Source organism: Hemibagrus wyckioides, linkage group LG04 (genome assembly GCF_019097595.1).
Source record: "Hemibagrus wyckioides isolate EC202008001 linkage group LG04, SWU_Hwy_1.0, whole genome shotgun sequence".
Taxonomy (NCBI): domain Eukaryota; kingdom Metazoa; phylum Chordata; class Actinopteri; order Siluriformes; family Bagridae; genus Hemibagrus; species Hemibagrus wyckioides.
This window is the reverse complement of record NC_080713.1, coordinates 32,493,699-32,511,198: the sequence shown is the minus strand read 5'-3', so window position 1 is coordinate 32,511,198 and position 17,500 is coordinate 32,493,699. Positions and strand designations below refer to the sequence as shown.

Here is a 17,500-nt window from a genome sequence, read left to right as displayed (position 1 = left end):
ACGAGGGAGATGGTGGAGAGTATGAGGGATGGATCAGTGGTGGTGGATTTAGCAGCAGAAGCAGGAGGAAACATAGAGACAACAAAACCTGGAGAACTGCACGTGCACAAGGTCTGAAAATATACACACACACACACACACACACACTTTTTGAGGCTTTTTCATGGAATTGCAATTAATCTCTCACACAGCAGTATGTAAGACATCTCTAAACTCTACATTCAGATACACACATGTATGTGTTTGTATGTGTGTGTTGGTGTGTGTCCACAGGGAGTAACACACATTGGTTACACAGACCTGCCGAGTCTCATGGCCACTCAGGCGAGCTCCCTGTACTCCAACAATGTGCTGAAGCTCCTGAAAGCCATCAGTCCTGATAAAGACACATTTCACTTCACCCCCCGTGACACCTTCGACTACGGCACCATTGATCACGTCATCAGAGGCACTGTGGTCATGCTGGTGTGTCTCTCTCTCTCTCACACACACACACACACACACACACACACACACTATTGAAGTCACGCATTCTTGCTGCTGTGTATTCACTAAAATCTTTATTTCCTGTCTACAGGATGGTAATAATCTTTTCCCTGCCCCTTTACCAAAGACCGCCCCTCCTGCTGCTCCAGCCAAACAAAAAACTGTAGCTGAGCTGGAGGCGGAGAAAAGGGCGGGGATTTCTCCCTTTAGAAAAACCATGACCTCAGCTGGAGTTTACACAGCAGGTAACACACACACACACACAGACACACACACAGTCCTCCGTGCTCACTGTCACCCACTGGTGGCAGTCCAAAGTCAAACTTCAACATGTGTAATTTTTTCTGTGTGTGTGTGTGTAGGTGTGTGCTCTGTGATCGGGTTGGGCCTCATCTCCCCCAATGCTGCATTCACACAGATGGTGACCACATTTGGACTCGCAGGAATCGTGGGATATCACACAGTGTGGGGTGTCACCCCTGCTCTACACTCACCCCTAATGTCTGTCACCAACGCCATCTCAGGTCTCACACACACTATAATGAGATCACATAGCCCTATTACTACGCAAACACAAAAAGCACAACTACATGAACACACACACACACACACATTCTCTCACTCAGTAGTTTAGTAATAGGACTATTGATCAGAAGGTTGTGAGTTCAAATCCCAGATCCCCCAAGTGTCCATTGCTGGGCCCCTAAGCAAGGCCCATAACCCTCAATCACTCAGTTGTATAAAAAAATGTATGTTGCTCTGGATAAGGGTGTTTGCTAAATGATATAATAAACTGCACCATTGTGATGTGTGTGTGTGTGTGTGTGTGTGTAGGTCTGACAGCAGTAGGTGGGTTGGTGTTGATGGGCGGAGGTCTTGCTCCTTCTACACTTCCTGAAACTCTTGCTCTGCTTGCTGCCTTTGTTTCCTCAATCAACATTGCAGGTGTATAAACACACACACACACAAAATACATTTATAAAATGTTTATTATTATTACTTATAAAATACAATGTAAAAACGCTGCTGCCATCTAGTGGTCACTGTTTATAATGAACTCTGTGTGTGTGTGTGTAGGTGGTTTCCTCATCACACAGAGGATGTTGGACATGTTTAAGAGACCTACAGATCCTCCGGAGTATAATTACCTCTACACTCTCCCTGGAGCCATGTTTGTGGGCGGATATGGAATGGCGCATTACAGCGGATACAACATAGAACAGGTCATACTCACCCCAGTGTGTGTGTGTATGTGTAATTTTAAATACATTTTATGAAGTATGTTGTGTTTATATTTACAATAAAATTTACAAAGCTTAAAAAGGTTTAGTTGTGTTAGTGTGTATTAGTGTGTGTAGTGTGTGTCTGTAAATGTGTGTATTTTTATTTGTGAGTGTGTGTTTGTGTCAATGTCTGTGCATTTTTTCATTTACTGTGTGTGTCTGTGTAGATGATGTACCTGGGTGCGGGTCTGTGCTGCGTCGGTGCGTTAGCTGGTCTCTCGGCTCAGGGTACAAGTCGCCTTGGTAACGCGTTGGGGATGATTGGCGTGTCAGGTGGTATTGCGGCTACACTCGGGGCACTTCACCCCTCACCTGAGCTCCTCACACAGATGTCCATCGCCATGTCAACTGGAGGCATTCTGGGTAACATTCCCTCTGACCCCCACCTGCATGTACACACCCATGTTATTAGAAGACGCCCCCTGATAAAGGTGTTTAGGGGCCTGTACAGTGAGCAGTGTGTGTGGACTGGACCTTGTGTACAGTGGACTGAGGATGGTGATGATGATGATGGTGTGTGTGTGCAGGTCTCACTTTGGCTAAGCGGATCGAGATCTCAGACCTTCCTCAGCTGGTGGCTGGGTTCCACAGTCTGGTCGGACTGGCTGCGGTTCTCACCTGCATCGCCGAATTCATGATCGAGCACCCGCACCTGGACACTCACCCAGCCGCCTCAGTGCTGAAGTGTGTGGCCTACCTAGGGACCTACATCGGAGGAGTGACCTTCACTGGCTCCCTAGTGGCTTATGGCAAGCTGCAAGGTGCAATTTCTTAACAGTGTTCAATGATATCTGCTCCAGGTTTTGTGTACAGACTCATTTTAGGGCCCTAGGTGGGGGCAAAGTGTGCACTTCATCAAGTCCCCTTCACTCTGTTCTCTCTGATGTTTAAATATTTAAAAGACGCTGTTTCTGACTCACCGAAACTTTTCTCACAGTAAGCATAAAACTGATTAGGGGCGGAACTACATATGTATTGTGATGTCATAAATGAACACTTCAGCTTTAGACCAATCAGATTCAAGTATTCAGGAATAAAAAAAGCAATAAAGCAACAGGCTCATAAATTTGTCTTTAGAGTCTTCAGAAACAATTTTAAAGTCGACCTCCTGCTCTCTATATGTGGTAACTACACACAGTCAAAAAAGATTCAAGTCCTGGGTGTGTGTGTGTGTAGGTGTCCTAGACTCCGCCCCCCTGTTTCTCCCTGGTCGTCACCTGTTGAATGCGTGTCTGATGGCTGCCTCTGCAGGAGGGTTAGTGCCTTTCATGCTGAGTGACAGCTATATGACGGGGATGGGCTGTCTGCTCACTGTGTCCGGTCTCTCTGGGGTCATGGTGAGACCAACACCACCCAAATATTACACCATCTCTATTATACTGCCTGAATATTGTAAAAGTTGTGTGTGTGTACAGGGTGTGACACTCACCGCAGCTATAGGTGGAGCAGACATGCCTGTAGTGATCACGGTGTTGAACAGTTACTCGGGCTGGGCTCTGTGTGCTGAAGGCTTCCTGCTGGACAATAATCTCATGACCATCGTGGGAGCTCTGATTGGCTCGTCCGGTGCCATCCTCTCCTACATCATGTGTGTGGTGTGTACACAAATCACACTGTTTATCCCATTCACACTACACACTCTGGGTGTTTGTTACACCGTAATCAACACCTTCTGACCAGTCCTGTGTGTGTGTGTGTATGTGTGTGTGTGTGTGTGTGAGAGACAGGCAATGAATCGCTCTCTTCCCAACGTGATCCTTGGTGGATACGGAACCACATCTACAGCTGGAGGAAAGCCGATGGAGATTGTTGGCACTCACACGGAGGTCAACCTGGATCAGGCAGTGGAGATGATAAGAGAGGCCAACAGCATCATTATCACACCTGGTCTGATACACACACACACTTTCTAGTTACTGAAAGCAATTTAAAATATTTAATAGAAAATTAAAAAAAAATATAATAATAATTATTATTATTATTATTTGTCAATAATTTTAAAACAATAACTTGATTTAATACAGATTGTAGCCAGTAGAGGGCAGCATTCCCTAATTTTACACACACACATACACACACACACACAGAGTTAGCTGATATTCAGAAACAGTGTGTGTGTGTGTGTGTGTGTGAGAGAGAGAGAGAGACAGTGAGAGAGAGAGAGAGAGAGAAGAAGGTTATTGTGCGTTTCACATGCAGTGTGTCTGATTTGCTGGAGAGCACAAGCAGTTTGGGAATCACCACAGTCTGAATCCAATCAAATGGAGTTCCCCACACACACACACACACACATGAATTCAAGATGGCTCATATTCTTTTAGCAGAGACAGTGTGTGTGTGTTTTCCAGGGTGGGGTCTGTGTGCAGCAAAGGCTCAGTATCCCATCGCTGACATGGTGAAGATGCTGACAGAGCAGGGCAAGAATGTCAGGTAAACACACACAAACACACAAACATCTGGGTTTGATATCAGTGAAAAACACACACATACACGCACGAGTAGGAAGCAGGCACTGTGACGCTCCCATGGGCCTGTGTGTCTGTGTATTTGTCTGTGTGTGTGTTTCTGTATCTGTGTGTTTGTCTGTGTGTATTTGTTTGCGTGTGTGTATACGTGTTTATGTGTGTTCATTATTCCGATCACTGTGACATCATGGCTCAGATATTTCAGGACATAAATCCAGAATTCAGAGCGATGTGTTTATTCATGTTTATCTATTTGATTGTTGGCTGAGTGAGTCAGGAGAGAGCGCTTTTACTTGTCACACATATGCTTACACACTTTCGCTAAAACCTTTTACTTTAAGTCAATTATATACATCACAAAAGTCCATTTCATAGCTTTCTGTATGCCACATATCAAAAAGACATTCTGTTTAAGCAGTGTATAGCAGTACATTGTGTAGCAGTGTGTAACAGTACAGTGTGTAGCAGTGTGTAACAGTACAGTGTGTAGCAGAGTGTAACAGTACAGTGTGTAGCAGTACAGTGTGTAGCAGAGTGTAACAGTACAGTGTGTAACAGTGCAGTGTGTAACAGTACAGTGTGTAACAGTGCAGTGTGTAACAGTACAGTGTGTAAAAGTACAGTGTGTAACAGTACAGTGTGTAGCAGTGTGTAACAGTACAGTGTGTAACAGTGCAGTGTGTAACAGTACAGTGTGTAACAGTGCAGTGTGTAACAGTACAGTGTGTAAAAGTGCAGTGTGTAACAGTACAGTGTGTAAAAGTACAGTGTGTAACAGTACAGTGTGTAGCAGTGTGTAACAGTACAGTGTGTAACAGTACAGTGTGTAGCAGTGTGTAACAGTACAGTGTGTAACAGTACAGTGTGTAGCAGTGTGTAACAGTACAGTGTGTAACAGTACAGTGTGTAGCAGTACAGTGTGTAAAAGTGCAGTGTGTAACAGTACAGTGTGTAAAAGTGCAGTGTGTAACAGTACAGTGTGTAGCAGTAGTGTGTAGCAGTACAGTGTGTAACAGTACAGTGTGTAACAGTAGTGTGTAGCAGTACAGTGTGTAACAGTACAGTGTGTAGCAGTGTGTAACAGTACAGTGTGTAACAGTATAGTGTGTAGCAGTACAGTGTGTAACAGTACAGTGTGTAGCAGTGTGTAACAGTACAGTGTGTAGCAGTACAGTGTGTAACAGTACAGTGTGTAGCAGTGTGTAACAGTACAGTGTGTAGCAGTGTGTAACAGTACAGTGTGTAACAGTACAGTGTGTAGCAGTGTGTAACAGTACAGTGTGTAACAGTACAGTGTGTAAAAGTGCAGTGTGTAACAGTACAGTGTGTAACAGTACAGAGTGTAGCAGTACAGTGTGTAAAAGTGCAGTGTGTAACAGTACAGTGTGTAGCAGTGTGTAACAGTACAGTGTGTAACAGTAGTGTGTAGCAGTGTGTAACAGTACAGTGTGTAAAAGAGCAGTGTGTAACAGTACAGTGTGTAACAGTACAGTGTGTAACAGTACAGTGTGTAGCAGTGTGTAACAGTACAGTGTGTAGCAGTACAGTGTGTAGCAGTGCAGTGTATAACAGTACAGTGTGTAACAGTACAGTTTGTAAAAGTGCAGTGTGTAACAGTAGTGTGTAGCAGTGTGTAACAGTACAGTGTGTAACAGTACAGTGTGTAGCAGTGTGTAACAGTACAGTGTGTAACAGTACAGTGTGTAGCAGTGTGTAACAGTACAGTGTGTAACAGTACAGTGTGTAGCAGTACAGTGTGTAAAAGTGCAGTGTGTAACAGTACAGTGTGTAAAAGTGCAGTGTGTAACAGTACAGTGTGTAGCAGTGTGTAACAGTACAGTGTGTAACAGTACAGTGTGTAACAGTAGTGTGTAGCAGTACAGTGTGTAACAGTACAGTGTGTAGCAGTGTGTAACAGTACAGTGTGTAGCAGTGTGTAACAGTACAGTGTGTAACAGTATAGTGTGTAGCAGTACAGTGTGTAACAGTACAGTGTGTAGCAGTGTGTAACAGTACAGTGTGTAGCAGTACAGTGTGTAACAGTACAGTGTGTAGCAGTGTGTAACAGTACAGTGTGTAACAGTACAGTGTGTAAAAGTGCAGTGTGTAACAGTACAGAGTGTAGCAGTAGTGTGTAAAAGTGCAGTGTAACAGTACAGTGTGTAGCAGTGTGTAACAGTACAGTGTGTAACAGTAGTGTGTAGCAGTGTGTAACAGTACAGTGTGTAAAAGAGCAGTGTGTAACAGTACAGTGTGTAGCAGTGTGTAACAGTACAGTGTGTAACAGTACAGTGTGTAGCAGTGTGTAACAGTACAGTGTGTAGCAGTACAGTGTGTAACAGTGCAGTGTATAACAGTACAGTGTGTAGCAGTACAGTGTGTAACAGTGCAGTGTATAACAGTACAGTGTGTAGCAGTGTGTAACAGTACAGTGTGTAAAAGTGCAGTGTGTAACAGTACAATGTGTAACAGTACAGTGTGTAGCAGTGTGTAACAGTACACTGTGTAACAGTGCAGTGGGTAACAGTACGGTGTGTAACAGTAGTGTGTAGCAGTGTGTAACAGTACACTGTGTAACAGTGCAGTGGGTAACAGTACGGTGTGTAACAGTAGTGTGTAGCAGTGTGTAACAGTACAGTGTGTAGCAGTACAGTGTGTAACAGTACAGTGTGTAAAAGTGCAGCGTGTAACAGTACAGTGTGTAACAGTACAGTGTGTAGCAGTGTGTAACAGTACACTGTGTAACAGTGCAGTGGGTAACAGTACGGTGTGTAACAGTAGTGTGTAGCAGTGTGTAACAGTACACTGTGTAACAGTGCAGTGGGTAACAGTACGGTGTGTAACAGTACAGTGTGTAACAGTAGTGTGTAGCAATGTGTAACAGTACAGTGTGTAGCAGTACAGTGTGTAAAAGTGCAGTGTGTAACAGTACAGTGTGTAACAGTACAGTGTGTAAAAGTGCAGCGTGTAACAGTACAGTGTGTAACAGTATAGTGTGTAGCAGTGTGTAACAGTACACTGTGTAACAGTGCAGTGGGTAACAGTACGGTGTGTAACAGTAGTGTGTAGCAGTGTGTAACAGTAGTGTGTAGCAATGTGTAACAGTACAGTGTGTAGCAGTACAATGTGTAGCAGTACAGTGTGTAACAGTACAATGTGTAGCAGTGTGTAACAGTACAGTGTGTAACAGTACAGAGTGTAGCAGTAGTGTGTAACAGTACAATGTGTAGCAGTGTGTAACAGTACAGTGTGTAACAGTACAGAGTGTAGCAGTACAGTGTGTAACAGTACAATGTGTAGCAGTGTGTAACAGTACAGTGTGTAACAGTACAGTGTGTAGCAGTACAATGTGTAGCAGTGTGTAACAGTACACTGTGTAGCAGTGTGTAACAGTACAGTGTGTAACAGTACAGTGTGTAACAGTACACTGTGTAGCAGTGTGTAACAGTACAGTGTGTAACAGTACAGTGTGTAACAGTACACTGTGTAGCAGTGTGTAACAGTACAGTGTGTAACAGTACAGTGTGTAACAGTACAGTGTGTAACAGTAGTGTGTAACAGAACAGTATGTAACAGTACAGTGTGTAGCAGTGGTGTGTAACAGTACAGTGTGTAACAGTACAGTGTGTAGCAGTACAGTGTGTAACAGTACAGTGTGTAGCAGTGGTGTGTAACAGAACAGTGTGTAACAGTACAGTGTGTAACAGTACAGTGTGTAAAAGTGCAGTGTGTAACAGAACAGTGTGTAACAGTACAGTGTGTAGCAGTGGTGTGTAACAGTACAGTGTGTAGCAGTAGTGTGTAACAGTACAGTGTATTACAGTACAGTGTGTAACAGTAGTGTGTAGCAGTAGTGTGTAACAGTACAGTGTGTAACAATAGTGTGTAACAGTACAGTGTGTAACAGTACAGTGTGTAACAGCACAGTGTGTAGCAGTACAGTGTGTAACAGTACAGTGTGTAAAAGTGCAGTGTGTAACAGTGCAGTGTGTAACAGTACAGTGTGTAGCAGTACAGTGTGTAACAGTACAGTGTGTAGCAGTGTGTAACAGTACAGTGTGTAACAGTAGTGTGTAGCAGTACAGTGTGTAACAGTACAGTGTGTAGCAGTGTGTAACAGTACAGTGTGTAGCAGTGTGTAACAGTACAGTGTGTAACAGTATAGTGTGTAGCAGTACAGTGTGTAACAGTACAGTGTGTAGCAGTGTGTAACAGTACAGTGTGTAACAGTACAGTGTGTAGCAGTGTGTAACAGTACAGTGTGTAACAGTACAGTGTGTAAAAGTGCAGTGTGTAACAGTACAGTGTGTAACAGTACAGAGTGTAGCAGTACAGTGTGTAAAAGTGCAGTGTGTAACAGTACAGTGTGTAGCAGTGTGTAACAGTACAGTGTGTAACAGTAGTGTGTAGCAGTGTGTAACAGTACAGTGTGTAAAAGAGCAGTGTGTAACAGTACAGTGTGTAGCAGTGTGTAACAGTACAGTGTGTAACAGTACAGTGTGTAACAGTACAGTGTGTAGCAGTGTGTAACAGTACAGTGTGTAGCAGTGTGTAACAGTACAGTGTGTAGCAGTACAGTGTGTAACAGTGCAGTGTATAACAGTACAGTGTGTAGCAGTACAGTGTGTAACAGTACAGTGTGTAACAGTGTGTAACAGTACAGTGTGTAAAAGTGCAGTGTGTAACAGTACAATGTGTAACAGTACAGTGTGTAGCAGTACAGTGTGTAACAGTACAGTGTGTAAAAGTGCAGCGTGTAACAGTACAGTGTGTAACAGTACAGTGTGTAGCAGTGTGTAACAGTACACTGTGTAACAGTGCAGTGGGTAACAGTACGGTGTGTAACAGTAGTGTGTAGCAGTGTGTAACAGTAGTGTGTAGCAATGTGTAACAGTACACTGTGTAACAGTGCAGTGGGTAACAGTATGGTGTGTAACAGTAGTGTGTAGCAGTGTGTAACAGTAGTGTGTAGCAATGTGTAACAGTACAGTGTGTAGCAGTACAGTGTGTAAAAGTGCAGTGTGTAACAGTACAGTGTGTAACAGTACAGTGTGTAAAAGTGCAGCGTGTAACAGTACAGTGTGTAACAGTATAGTGTGTAGCAGTGTGTAACAGTACACTGTGTAACAGTGCAGTGGGTAACAGTACGGTGTGTAACAGTAGTGTGTAGCAGTGTGTAACAGTAGTGTGTAGCAATGTGTAACAGTACAGTGTGTAGCAGTACAATGTGTAGCAGTACAGTGTGTAACAGTACAATGTGTAGCAGTGTGTAACAGTACAGTGTGTAACAGTACAGAGTGTAGCAGTACAGTGTGTAACAGTACAATGTGTAGCAGTGTGTAACAGTACAGTGTGTAACAGTACAGTGTGTAACAGTGGTGTGTAACAGTGGTGTGTAAGTAGTGTGTAACAGTAGTGTGTAACAGTGGTGTGTAACAGTGGTGTGTAACAGTAGTGTGTAACATTACAGTGTATTACAGTACAGTGTGTAACAGTACAGTGTGTAACAGTACAGTGTGTAACAGTAGTGTATAACAGTACAGTGTGTAACAGTAGTATGTAACAGTGGTGTGTAAGTAGTGTGTAACAGTGGTGTGTAACAGTACAGTGTGTAACAGTAGTGTGTAACAGTGGTGTGTAACAGTACAGTGTGTAACAGTAGTGTGTAACAGTAGTGTGTAACAGTACAGTGTGTAACAGTGGTGTGTAAGAGTACAGTGTGTAACAGTGGTGTGTAACAGTGGTGTGTAACAGTACAGTGTGTAACAGTGGTGTGTAACAGTAGTGTGTAACAGTACAGTGTGTAACAGTGGTGTGTAACAGTACAGTGTGTAACAGTGGTGTGTAACAGTACAGTGTGTAACAGTACAGTGTGTAACAGTGGTGTGTAAGTACAGTGTGTAACAGTAGTGTGTAACAGTACAGTCTGTAACAGTGGTGTGTAACAGTAGTGTGTAACATTACAGTGTATTACAGTACAGTGTGTAACAGTAGTGTGTAACAGTGGTGTGTAAGTACAGTGTGTAACAGTGGTGTGTAACAGTAGTGTGTAACAGTACAGTGTGTAACAGTGGTGTGTAACATTACAGTGTATTACAATACAGTGTGTAACAGTAGTGTGTAACAGTACAGTGTGTAACAGTAGTGTGTAACAGTGGTGTGTAACAGTACAGTGTGTAACAGTACAGTGTGTAACAGTAGTATGTAACAGTGGTGTGTAAGTACAGTGTGTAACAGTGGTGTGTAACAGTAGTGTGTAACAGTACAGTGTGTAACAGTGGTGTGTAACAGTGGTGTGTAAATACAGTGTGTAACAGTGGTGTGTAACAGTACAGTGTGTAACAGTACAGTGTGTAACAGTGGTGTGTAACAGTACAGTGTGTAACAGTAGTGTGTAACAGTGGTGTGTAAGTACAGTGTGGTGTGTAACAGTAGTGTGTAACAGTGGTGTGTAACAGTAGTGTGTAAGTAGTGTGTAACAGTGGTGTGTAACAGTAGTGTGTAACAGTGGTGTGTAACAGTGGTGTGTAACAGTGGTGTGTAAGTAGTGTGTAACAGTGGTGTGTAACAGTAGTGTGTAACAGTGGTGTGTAACAGTAGTGTGTAACAGTGGTGTGTAACAGTATTGTGTAACAGTAGTGTGTAACAGTGGTGTGTAACAGTACAGTGTGTAACAGTGGTGTGTAACAGTAGTGTGTAACAGTGGTGTGTAACAGTACAGTGTGGTGTGTAACAGTAGTGTGTAACAGTGGTGTGTAACAGTACAGTGTGTAACAGTGGTGTGTAAGTAGTGTGTAACAGTGGTGTGTAACAGTAGTGTGTAACAGTGGTGTGTAACAGTAGTGTGTAACATTACAGTGTATTACAGTACAGTGTGTAACAGTACAGTGTGTAACAGTAGTGTATAACAGTACAGTGTGTAACAGTGGTGTGTAACAGTGGTGTGTAACAGTAGTGTGTAACAGTGGTGTGTAACAGTACAGTGTGTAACAGTAGTGTGTAACAGTGGTGTGTAACAGTACAGTGTGTAACAGTAGTGTGTAACAGTGGTGTGTAACAGTACAGTGTGTAACAGTAGTGTGTAACAGTAGTGTGTAACAGTGGTGTGTAACAGTACAGTGTGTAACAGTGGTGTGTAACAGTACAGTGTGTAACAGTAGTGTGTAACAGTAGTATGTAACAGTGGTGTGTAACAGTAGTGTGTAACATTACAGTGTATTACAGTACAGTGTGTAACAGTACAGTGTGTAACAGTAGTGTATAACAGTACAGTGTGTAACAGTGGTGTGTAACAGTGGTGTGTAACAGTAGTGTGTAACAGTGGCGTGTAACAGTACAGTGTGTAACAGTAGTGTGTAACAGTGGTGTGTAACAGTACAGTGTGTAACAGTAGTGTGTAACAGTGGTGTGTAACAGTACAGTGTGTAACAGTAGTGTGTAACAGTAGTATGTAACAGTGGTGTGTAAGTACAGTGTGTAACAGTACAGTGTATTACAGTACAGTGTATTACAGTACAGTGTAAAGCTTTGTGTAAATATTTTTTCACAAAGTGAAATCAGAAATCCTGCCAGAGGTTATCCTGCAAGAGGTTATCTGAGAAGCTGGTCAGTTGTAAATGACCGTGTGCATTCACACCACATCTGATGTCCATTTAGAAACGTCCATAAAATTCCACAACAAGAAGAACTCATAGAGAGTCAAAAATCACGCAAGGGCTTCTACACACTTCTAAACAACAAGGCAGTGAAGACAGCTAGGTAACAAGCTAGAGGGGACGAGGAACTTAGGTCAATTCTAACAGAAAGAGTGAAGCAGAACCAGCAGTGATGACTGAGTGTAGAGAAGAGAAAGAGATTGGAATAAAAAGCAAAATCATAATGAAGCCTCTGTGGTTTTTGTTAAATTGTGCATGATTTTATATTACAAAACTCTCCATCTGCTGTTTCATGATATGTCATGATCTGATTAGATAAATGAAGTAATAATAAAATCAGCTTGATTTAATAATCAAATGTTTCCAATAACTGTGTCTTTTGTCAGGTTTGGGATTCACCCAGTTGCAGGACGCATGCCAGGACAGCTGAACGTGCTCTTGGCTGAAGCTGGAGTTCCTTATGATGTCGTTCTGGAAATGGACGAGATTAATGAGGATTTCCCTGGTGAGGTTCAGCACACACGCACGCACACACACATGCACACGCACACAAGCACGCACATACATATGCATGCACGCGCATACACGCACAAATCTGAGAAATACATTGTCATCATTCAGTGCATGGAAATAAAGACAGACACTCCAGACTTAAAACATTACTGATTCATTTGTTGAGTGATTCAGAATCAAGTTCCGAATGAAGAATCACTGATTCATTTTGTATTTGTATTTTATCAAATACAGTAAGATTCCTGTCCTAAAGTTCCTGGTTTAAATTTGAGTCAATTACACTTAAAAAAAAAAAAAAAAACTGAATTTATTAAACAAATTATTTACTTTCATTCTATATCTAAATCTGAGAGGGCACTGGTGGCTCAGTGGTAGGTTTCTCGCCTATTATACGGAAGGCCCGGGTTCGAGTCCCAGCCAGTGCCTGACCCCAGCCACTAGATGTAGTGTCGGTCCCAAGCCCGGATAAAATGGGAGGGTTGTGTCAGGAAGGGCATCCGGTGTAAAACCTGTACCAAGTTGATGTGCGGACCGGTTGGGCCCGCTGTGGCGACCCCTCACACACGTAGGGAGCAGCTGAAAGATCAACAATATCTAAATCTGATATCTCAAAAAAAAAAAAGAACCATATTCAGTCCTAAATCAAACTGAATAAACAAAGGGGGAGTAATGATTTAGAAATCTCTGGAAGATGATGTAAAAACCAATTATTCACATTTTGCAATAAGAAAAAAATCAGTATTGGCGATACTTCAGGATTTTATGCCAAACAAGGATTCACTAGGAATAAAGCAAGTCATGGCACTGATTCAGAAATCTCTGGAATAAGATTCAAAGAGTCAGTGAGTCATATGCTGGCACTGATTCTATCTGTGCAGATTCAGATCTGAAGTTTCTTCAGATTGAAAGTATTCTGTGTGAAAGTTTCCAGCTTCTTCACGTCCAAGCTCTCTCTCTCTCTCTCTCTGTGTGTGTGTGTGTGTGTAAATAAATCATGATTCATACAAAGCTGTGGATTTAATTCAAAAATGCATGTTTAAAGAATTGCTGAGTCATCACAAAGTTTATCACAAATACCATGACCTTATTCAGAAACGAAAGATTTATAGACACTGACTGATCGATGACCTGTCATGAGGAAAAAAACAAAAAAAACCTGGCACTGCCTCCCAGTGAAGTCCATACAATAATGTGCAAGATTTATTAAAACAACAAATCACTGATTAATCTCCACTTTAGCCAGTGTGTAAATAAAGCTATGAATCACTGCATTGTATTCTTTTCAGTGTCTTTTGATGTATTAAAATTTTCTGAGATTTAAATCTTTGAAATGTTTTATAATATTTTTCAGTCACTGATTCAAATGATTCAGTGATCTATAGAGTCACTGAATTTGACTCCGAGTTATTTTCATATAAACAGAGTGAAGTACTGAACAGACTCCGAGTCAAGAGATCATATGTGACACTGTGTGAAGTTCTCAGAAAACCTTGCTTCTTGTGTCCAAGCAGTTGTGTGTATGTGTGTGTGTGTGTGTGTGTGTGTGTTGACTCTGTAAGGATTCATTTTCATCCTTTAATTGTGTACAGACATGCAATGTTTTGGAGCAACAGTGTACACACAGCTGATAATCATGCAGAGCTGAGCCTGGATTGCTTTAAAGTCCCTCTGTGTGTGTGTGTGTGTGTGTGTGTGTGTGTGTGTGTGTGTGTACACTTCAGAGACTGATTTGACACTTGTGATTGGAGCCAACGACACGGTGAACTCTGCAGCTCAGGAGGATCCAAACTCCATCATCGCCGGAATGCCTGTGCTGGAGGTGTGGAAGTCCAAACAGGTCAGGATGACACACACACCTCCTTCTGAGCATGATGACCGAGATGTTAGGGAACTGTCTGGCTCCTTTCTATTTATGGACATAAATATATTTAAAGGTGCCATTAGCAGGGAGTCTGAGTGCTCAGTGGGAGACTCCACACATACCCTGGGTTTGGGAATAACTGTGTTAAAGTTTGTGGTATCAGTTTGGGGAAGAAAAACATGAGTCTGATGGTCAGAGGGCACATACTTTTTGTTAAATAACATACACACCAGTCAGCCATAACATTATGACCAGTGCCAGGTGAAGTGAATAAGACTGAGTATCTCCTCATCATGGCCCCTGTTAGTGGGTGGGATATATTAGGCAGCAGGTGAACATTTTGTCCTCAAAGTTGATGTTAGAAGCAGGAAAAATGGACAAGTGTAAGGATTTGAGTGAGTTTGACTAAAAGGACCAAACTGTGATGGCTAGACCACTGGATCAGAGCATCTCCAAAACTGCAGCTCTTGTGGGGTGTTCCCGGTCTGCAGTGGTCAGTATCTATCAAAAGTGGTCCAAGGAAGGAACAGTGGTGAACCGGAGACAGGGTCATGGACGGTCAAGGCTCATTGATGCACGTGGGGAGAGAAGGCTGGACCGTGTGATCCGATCCAACAGACGAGCTACTGTTGATCAAACTGCTGAAGAAGTTAATGCTGGTTCTGATAGAAAGGGGTCAGAATACAAAGTGCAGGACGGGTCAGGGCTGTTCTGGCAGCAAAAGAGGGACCAACACAATATTAGGCAGGTGGTCATAATGTTATGGCTGATCAGTGTATATAATGGAGCACCTATATGATTACTGTGTGTGTGTTCAGGTAATCGTGATGAAGCGGACACTGGGTGTAGGTTACGCCGCTGTGGATAATCCCATCTTCTACAAACCCAATACGGCCATGCTGCTCGGAGACGCCAAGAAAACCTGCGACAGTCTGCAGGCCAGAATCAGAGACACCTTCAGCACCAACTAGGAGAAATGATGAGCTTTATTCTTCATCACACACACAACTCTCCAATCATCTGTAAATAAATTCTGTTAGTGATACTGCAGAAGGATTGTGTCTGAGTCACTGTACCTCCAGTGTGTGTGTGTGTGTGTGTGTGTGTGTGTGTGTGTGTGTGTCTTTCTCCTCCTCACACTCTGCCCTGTTTGGCTTTTCTGATGAGTTTGTGTAGAAATGTGTAGAAGAAGAGCAGGTTGTCGTACTCTCCTCTGTACTCTCTCTGTAAACAGTGGAGGTGGAACTCCTTCAGGAAGTAATAGATGGCCTCGATGGTGGCTAGGTACGTGTCAGGAGATCCTCGCTGGTGACGCCAGAAACACGTTTTCCTCGATTTCAGCTCCACACGTGGAAAATCTGCACACACACACACACACACACACACACACACACACAACCTCCTGGTTTGTGTTTGCTCTCCTTCATTAATCAGCTGGTTCTGATGATTTCTCAGCAGGTCTGTATGATGACATCAGAGTGTGAGGTCACTGTTATCTACAGAGCTTTAAACCAATCACAGTCTGATTAAACACACACACAGACAGAATGTGTGTATAAATATATATATGTGATGTGTGTGTGTGTGAGAGTGTGTGATGTGTGTGAGAGAGTGTGTGTGTGATGTGTGAGATGTGTGTGTGATGTGTGTGTGTGTGAGATGTGTGTGAGAGAGTGTGTGTGTGTGAGTGTGTGATGTGTGAGTGTGTGTGATGTGTGGTGTGTGAGTGTGTGAGTGGGTGATGGGTGATGGGTGATGTGTGAGATGTGTGTGATGTGAGATGTGTGAGTGTGTGATGTGTGTGATGTGAGATGTGTGAGTGTGTGAGTGTGTGAGTGTGTGTGATGTGTGTGATGTGTGTGATGTGAGATGTGTGAGTGTGTGATGTGTGTGATGTGTGTGATGTGTGTGGTGTGTGTGGTGTGTGTGATGTGTGTGGTGTGTGATGTGTGAGGTGTGTGTGAGTGTGTGAGTGTGTGATGTGTGTGTGAGTGTGTGAGTGTGTGAGTGTGTGAGTGTGTGATGTGAGATGTGTGAGTGTGTGATGTGTGTGATGTGTGTGATGTGTGTGGTGTGTGTGGTGTGTGTGGTGTGTGAGATGGGTGATGGGTGATGGGTGATGGGTGAGTGTGTGATGTGTGAGTGTGTGATGTGTGAGTGTGTGAGATGTGTGTGAGAGAGTGTGTGTGTGTGTGAGATGTGTGTGAGAGAGTGTGTGTGAGTGTGTGATGTGTGAGTGTGTGATGTGTGAGTGTGTGAGATGTGTGAGATGTGTGTGTGAGTGTGTGATGTGAGATGTGTGAGTGTGTGAGTGTGTGATGTGTGTGGTGTGTGTGGTGTGTGTGGTGTGTGAGTGGGTGAGATGGGTGATGGGTGATGGGTGATGGGTGAGTGTGTGATGTGTGAGTGTGTGATGTGTGAGTGTGTGAGATGTGTGTGAGAGAGTGTGTGTGAGTGTGTGATGTGTGAGTGTGTGATGTGTGAGTGTGTGAGATGTGTGAGATGTGTGTGTGAGTGTGTGAGTGTGTGAGATGTGTGAGTGTGTGAGATGTGTGTGCGAGTGTGTGAGATGTGTGTGTGAGTGTGTGATGTGTGTGATGTGTGTGAGTGTGTGAGTGTGTGATGTGTGTGATGTGTGTGATGTGTGTGAGTGTGTGATGTGTGTGATGTGTGTGATGTGTGTGGTGGGTGATGGGTGATGGGTGGTGTGTGAGATGTGTGATGTGTGGTGGGTGATGGGTGATGGGTGGTGTGTGAGATGTGTGATGGGTGATGTGTGATGGGTGGTGTGTGAGATGTGTGATGGGTGGTGTGTGAGATGTGTGATGGGTGATGGGTGGTGTGTGAGATGTGTGATGTGTGGTGGGTGATGGGTGATGGGTGGTGTGTGAGATGTGTGATGGGTGATGGGTGATGGGTGATGGGTGGTGTGTGAGATGTGTGATGGGTGATGGGTGGTGTGTGAGATGTGTGATGGGTGATGGGTGATGGGTGATGGGTGGTGTGTGAGATGTGTGATGGGTGATGGGTGATGGGTGGTGTGTGAGATGTGTGATGGGTGATGGGTGATGGGTGGTGTGTGAGATGTGTGATGGGTGATGGGTGGTGTGTGAGATGTGTGATGGGTGATGGGTGGTGTGTGAGATGTGTGATGGGTGATGGGTGGTGTGTGAGATGTGTGGTGGGTGATGGGTGATGGGTGGTGTGTGAGATGTGTGATGGGTGATGGGTGATGGG

The 17,500-nt window shown here is 43.5% G+C and overlaps 2 protein-coding genes across 4 annotated transcripts in view; one reads left to right on the top strand and one right to left on the bottom strand.

Annotated features, from left to right (window-relative positions):
- The window catches only part of LOC131352019 (NAD(P) transhydrogenase, mitochondrial-like), a 45,780-nt gene extending 30,546 nt beyond the window's left edge, over positions 1-15,234 (top strand). For both annotated transcript variants that reach the window (XM_058387831.1, XM_058387829.1), the window contains 15 exons: positions 1-111; positions 274-465; positions 578-731; positions 849-1,010; positions 1,321-1,431; positions 1,564-1,709; positions 1,937-2,132; positions 2,297-2,530; positions 2,946-3,106; positions 3,185-3,364; positions 3,497-3,656; positions 4,118-4,199; positions 12,276-12,394; positions 14,124-14,239; positions 15,082-15,234. The exon at positions 1-111 is cut by the window's left edge and continues 23 nt beyond it. In XM_058387831.1, the coding sequence (XP_058243814.1) occupies positions 1-111; positions 274-465; positions 578-731; positions 849-1,010; positions 1,321-1,431; positions 1,564-1,709; positions 1,937-2,132; positions 2,297-2,530; positions 2,946-3,106; positions 3,185-3,364; positions 3,497-3,656; positions 4,118-4,199; positions 12,276-12,394; positions 14,124-14,239; positions 15,082-15,234 (2,277 nt within the window). The remainder of the gene's footprint in view (positions 112-273; positions 466-577; positions 732-848; positions 1,011-1,320; positions 1,432-1,563; positions 1,710-1,936; positions 2,133-2,296; positions 2,531-2,945; positions 3,107-3,184; positions 3,365-3,496; positions 3,657-4,117; positions 4,200-12,275; positions 12,395-14,123; positions 14,240-15,081) is intronic.
- Positions 15,235-15,302: 68 nt separating this feature from the next.
- dtwd1 (DTW domain containing 1) overlaps positions 15,303-17,500 on the bottom strand; it is a 29,839-nt gene continuing 27,641 nt past the window's right edge. For both annotated transcript variants that reach the window (XM_058387833.1, XM_058387832.1), the window contains exon 5: positions 15,303-15,621. In XM_058387833.1, the coding sequence (XP_058243816.1) occupies positions 15,398-15,621 (224 nt within the window). In that variant the 3' untranslated portion in view covers positions 15,303-15,397. The remainder of the gene's footprint in view (positions 15,622-17,500) is intronic.